Source organism: Diadema antillarum, unplaced genomic scaffold (genome assembly GCF_040938485.1).
Source record: "Diadema antillarum isolate AM-2024a unplaced genomic scaffold, OU_Dant_1.0 seq00003153_RagTag, whole genome shotgun sequence".
Taxonomy (NCBI): domain Eukaryota; kingdom Metazoa; phylum Echinodermata; class Echinoidea; order Diadematoida; family Diadematidae; genus Diadema; species Diadema antillarum.
In genome coordinates this window covers 6,316-12,313 of record NW_027273739.1, presented here as the reverse complement: position 1 = coordinate 12,313, position 5,998 = coordinate 6,316, and the positions used below count along the sequence as shown (strand labels likewise).

General features: G+C 38.9%; 1 protein-coding gene across 1 annotated transcript; it reads left to right on the top strand.

Annotated features, from left to right (window-relative positions):
• Nucleotides 1-852: 852 nt before the first annotated feature.
• On the top strand, nt 853-5,436 carry LOC139715220 (endoglucanase 1-like; the record flags this gene model as incomplete). The annotated part of the gene is made up of 4 exons (XM_071626809.1): nt 853-1,015; nt 2,388-2,544; nt 2,998-3,110; nt 5,215-5,436. Coding segments are annotated over 4 exons (655 nt in total), but the record flags the coding sequence as incomplete, so codon positions are not given.
• Between the last annotated feature and the right edge of the window lie 562 nt (nt 5,437-5,998).

The following is a 5,998-nucleotide window of genomic DNA, read 5'->3' as shown; positions in this document are numbered from 1 at the left end:
CCACTTTATACTTTTAGAAATGGACTCTCACGTCGTGTTGTAGTTGTGATATCAAGTTCCCATATTATCATCATCGGATGCTAGGACGCTATAGGCGCCTAGGCTCCCAAACAAGCACAATAAAACAAACAGACGAAAAACAAATAAACGATCAAAAGCAAGCAATTCAACATCCAGCCACAGTCCATCATACATCCAGTGAGCCCTTTTTTTTTTTGTGGAAGATTTCGCTCCATAAACTTGCTCTCACGACTTCCTAAACATATTTTCCTATTCATTATTCAAAAGCATTATAGAGGAATGGTACAGTATTGGTGGAGGTTAAAATTGGGCTTTAACTTTTCTTCTTTTTTTTGCGAGATACCAAGAAAACCCTTATGAATAGTACAGAGCATACCATTTTAAGAGGAATTCAAAGTTCATTTGATGAAAAACGGGTCTGGAATAGCTGAAACATCCAAAAACAAAGTTAAACAAAATGATCGTAATAAAATGTGGATCCCACACTTTATTAGGATCACTCTAGCTGTTTTGGATATCTCAGCCATTTAAAAATCAATTTTCATCAAACAAACGTTGATATCCTCATGGAATTCATGCTATTTCATATTTAACCCGTTGAGGACGAGTCTCGAGTATACTCGGGCAGGTGTCTATGGGAAATACATGTTGAAGCAAAATCAAACCGTCTTCAACGGGTTAATGAGAGGTTTCTCACTATCTCATCCCCGGCGGCCCCCCCCCCCCCAAAAAAAAAAAAAAAAAAAATAAATAAATAAATAAATAAATAAAAATAAAAGGTCTCAACCAAAACTATACGATCCCTGAAATTATACCTACCCCACAACTCAGGTCCTCGGGCTACTGGGATGAGCTTGCCTTCGCCGCTGCCTGGCTGTACCGCGCTACCGGAGAAGAGAACTACTACAACCAGGCTGAGGATTTTTACTACACACACCTGCCTTCATACCTGTCATGGGCATTCACCTGGGATGACAAGAAGGCCGGAGTTAAGGTACGTATAAACTACCACAGGATATATTCTTGTACAAACTGCATTTTAGGTATTGTATAGTTTTGGTTGAGACCTAATTTCAGGTTTCTAACTTTTTTTTTTGTGAGATAATGAGAAACCTCATATGAAGTATGAAAGAGCGTGTAATTTCATGAAGAACTCAACGTTAATTTGATGAAAATTGGTTTTGAAATGGCTGAGATATCCAAAACAGAGCGATTCTAATGAAGTGTGGGACCCACCTTTTATTACGATCGCTTTGTTTTACTTTGTTTGGAAAGTTTCCGTTATTCCAAACCCGATTTTCATCAAATAAACTTTGAATTCCTCTTAAAGATATGCTCTATACTATTTCATAAGTGTTTTCTTGGTATCTCGCAAAAAGTTACAAGCCCAATTCTCATCTCCACCAATACTGTACCATCCCTTTAATATCCCGCGGCCATCTCACTCAGTTTATTTGGCGTAGGCTCGTTCCCTTCCTCTGAAAATAACTTCGAAGAGCCAAGGTTTATGAACTCCTTGATCATTCTTCTCGGCTTTTCGCATGCTTTTCCTACGACTCGTTTGAGAAACCTTTCCTAAATCGGGAGCAGTGCTCAGTGCTCATAGCACACCCCCCCCCCCCCCCCTTCCCGGTCTCATTTCATCTTTCGGGTCAGTATTCATTTCAACCCCAATCTGAAACTGTCATTACGATAAATGGAGAGGCTTTGGTGTATGTGTGTATGTGTGTGTGTGTGTGTGTGTGTGTGTGTGTGTGTGTGTGAGAGTGTGTGCGCGTGTGCGTGTGCGTGTGCTTGTTCAAAGTGGGATCTCAAATCTCATAAGGAGCTAACAAAAGACATTGCTTCTTTTTTTTTAACCAGTTTTTCTTAGACTTTCAAAATATCCTATAACCCCCTATTTAGATTTTTCACGAGTCCGAAGAGAAAGGGAGAAAAAAAAAAACACCACTCCAACAGTCAGAAGAAAATTGATTTGTAAAGGTAACATAATGTTTTCAGACGGGAACTGTGCAATTTATGATGTTACGACATTTGAATGCTAGAAAGAAATACTAATTATGGAAATGTTTTGTACGAATTCCTTAGAAGGAAAACACTCAACAACCATTAGGAAACCTGCCAACATGTTTGCTAGCAAAGTCTTCGTGTCAACTGCCTGTTTAGATGGGAAGAATATCCGTGCTCTTCTGTGGGAAGAGTTGCATTACATTGATAACGAAAGTTGGGTTATCAGTACGGAGACTTGATCAGCACATAATAGTCGTGAGTACTCTATACTTCGGGGATTTCAAGACTCTTTTTTTTTTTTTCCTTTTTACTTTTCCTGCTTGTTTCAAACGTGTTCGTCATCTTTGCCGTGTCAGATGCTAATGTACCAAATGAGAAGTGAAGTGAACGCCGGTGAGCCGTACAAATCGGCGATCAAGTCCTACCTCGACAACTGGTTGCCGGGTGGGGGAATCTCGTACACACCCAAGGGTTTGGCCTGGCGCTGGGAGTGGGGATCGCTACGATACACCGGTGCGTCCACAGAAACGCCTCTTTCTTTGATTCTTGATTCTCATTCTATTTCTGAATTTCTCTTTTTTTTTTCTCATACCGCTTTGTCCTCCTGCATGTCATTAATCATTATATGTGGTGATGGTGATTATAACAGAAATCGTATAGCGATAATAGCGATTATTATAATGATAATAATAATAATAATAATAATAATAATAATATTACCAATAATAATAATATTAATAATAACAATTATAATAATGACAATGATAATAATGATAACATTAAAAATACTTATAGTAATAAAAATAATAATACTGACAATAATCATGATGGTAATAAAATTCATTATTGGAAGTAGCAATACTCGCACCTGTAATCAACATTGTGATTCTTTTTTTTTTTCATGTAATGGTGACTTCAGCGAACACTGCATTCCTCGCTGGACTGCATGCAAATACAATTTTGAAGCCAAGTACTGCAACTTCACCCGCGACCAGATCCTGTACATGCTCGGCTCTAGTGGAAGAAGCTTCGTGGTGGGATTCGGCAAAACCCGCCAACTCAACCGACTCACCGTTCAAGTAACTGATAGCGATAAATAAGATGCAGATCGGATAAGTAGTATAAATGTTGTTCCAGTAATGGCAGTGACATTAAGATATTGATCATAGCATTTGATAGTACTTTTACTTACAGATCTATGGCTATGAGAATTAAATAGGAATGAAATAATTATGATATTGTACTATACATAAGTAAATGTATAAAGTTTCATTATGTCTTAGATTGTAAACGTTATTTATGAATATGCATGTATCCACGACTAATTGTGAAATATCTCTGTATCATTAGAACATTGTATATAATATGTTTTCTCACGTGAAAGTCTTCTATCTACCTGTTTATTCAAGTAACATCCTTCATTTGTATGGGTAAATTAGGTAGGCCTATATACATGCATATTAGGTTTACTTAATGTTTCATGTATTTCGTATGCTGGTAAAAGACGTAGTATACAGTAGTAAATAGCATTGGAGTACTTTCATTCTCGTTCAGTATTAACATTCAGCATTTCATTCTATGTAAAAAAAAATGTAGCACCTGCTTACCTTACCGACAAGGGACTACATCGTACCACTTTGATTGGAAGAAGATAACAAGAAATATGAAATACAGCGTGATAAATTTAGCAAAATTATTAAAAAGAATATTGAAAACTAGTTTCACTTGAAAGCAAGGTTATATCTAGGTTGATTACTTCAAAGCATGGTATATTATGAAACACTCTATGAAAGAAATGGTCTTGAGAGAAAAGAAAAATCATACAGCTTTAATATTGCCTACTGCGCATAAACAACTGCACACATAAAAAACGAAGTTCCACACACATAGACATACCCGAAAAAGGCAAAAGATTACAAAAGAAAAAAAAAAGAAAGGAGTAAAGGGGGGGTGGTGGGGAAGGTGAAGACGGAGGGGGGGGGGGGGGGGAAGAGGGGGGGGGGGGAGAAAGCCCTTCCAGGGAGATTTAGGCAGGTCCGAATCAACCCTTCTGTCTACTTATTTGGCAGCATTCATGATATACTGCTATATAGAGATAGAGGTGACGTGTAAATGGCGAATGATTCAATAAATCCTTTAAAAAAAAAAAAGTGTCTGTCGATATGGGTCTAATGTTTGATTCAGTGTATCAGGGTACTCCCGCAGATTCAAGGCAAGGATTACTTACCATGGTTCTAATCCTGATACTGGCAGGGCTTTAGGTGTAAGAATATATTGACCTAGCCATATTGACTTTGTAATAAAATGATAACGGATATTCAGCTAGGAAGCATATAGAATATTGAAAACATCGAACATTGTGGTCAACCTATGAAAGTTGGAATCTGAGAATGAATACTAAAAGAGATATGATGAAAAAATACGTAAAACAAGGATGTTTGACGGTAGATCCCAATATCAAAATCGAGTGTAAAGTTTAAGATGAGGGACACGGGTACAAGAAATGACCAGAATATAAAAAAAAAAAAAAAAATACTCGAGGATGTAGAAAATTCTTCTCAATTGCAGATTTTGAGATCGGATAGTAGACCACATGCTGTAAGCGGATAAACAGTTGAAATTATTGTATTGCTGACAGTATAACATGATTACACAACTTAGACATATTTGTATCCCCAGAAGAGACTGGGGAAATATTGGAAGACAAAGCATACACCAACGATTTAAGAATGATCTAACAGCCAGTTGCAACGAAGTGAGCGAAAGAATATCAGTTTTTACCGAGCCCCGATGTCTTTAGAGAGGGAAGAATAACAGTCGGCTGGTAGGGAAATTTGCACGCGCAAAGAGCTACTAGGCTCAAGTGCGATTACCATGACAACACCGTACCGCGGGATGGAAAAATGTTCTGAAAAGTTTTAAAAGAATTTCAGTGATCTTTCGTGAAGTAATAATGTAGCAAATAATTTCTTATAATTTGCATTCAAAGGATGATAACGATAACAAAACAAACTGCAAGTAATGCGGGGTGATCCTTCCAGTATTTTCATTGATACACATACGCACACAATTTTTCATATCAAGACACTCACGCAATAATTAACGCATGCATGCGTAATTGAAAGCTCCGTTACCCAATTATTATGTCTCTAATAGTTCCCGCTCTATGATTGATTGTACCAGTTCATGCCCGGACCTCCCGGCTTCATGCGGTTGGGGGGAGTTCTATGCCGATGGTCCAAACCCCGCAGACCCTGTATGGCGCCCTCGTCGGCGGTCCGGATCAGTGGGACAAACTACGTCGATGATCGAGCTGCCTACGAACACAACAACGTCGCCTGCGATTACAATGCCGGTTTCCAGTCTGCAGTCTGCGTAGCGGCATTGAAGGAACTCGGCCTTTAAAGCGCTGGTAGCGCCATGTTGACTCTAAAAATAGTTCGAATCAATTGTGTTCAATGTTTGGTGTTCCACAAAGTAACTTTATCTTGAATTTTTGACGCAGATTTACATACACAACACACAAACACACACACACACATTCAATATAGAGAAGCACAGGTCAGTGCAGGTAGTTACAGAGGTTTATTCAAGTCATACAGTAGCAGGGACTGCGGAGCATCTTTTATTTATTTTTTTTTTGTACAAGTGCGTGAGTGGGGAGGGGGTCAAGGTTTTTCGATTGTTTCCTTTTTTGACGAGTCAAAAGCCCAAAGCCCCCCATCCTCCCCCTCCCCCTCCCCCCCACCCCCCCCCCCCGGCTCCGCGGCCCCTGTTTAGGCAAGGTATAGCTTGTATGCTCAGCTCAATCCAAAACATCTCGACGTAGGCCTACATAGGCTTTCCTGGCTTCATAGAATTGTGCTAACAAAGAAACTTTGTGCTCATGGAGCAGAAATGAGCAAGCAAGTTCGTAATTAGCTCGTGTGTACATTCGGGGAAAAAAAAATGACATTTCTTGTTTTTC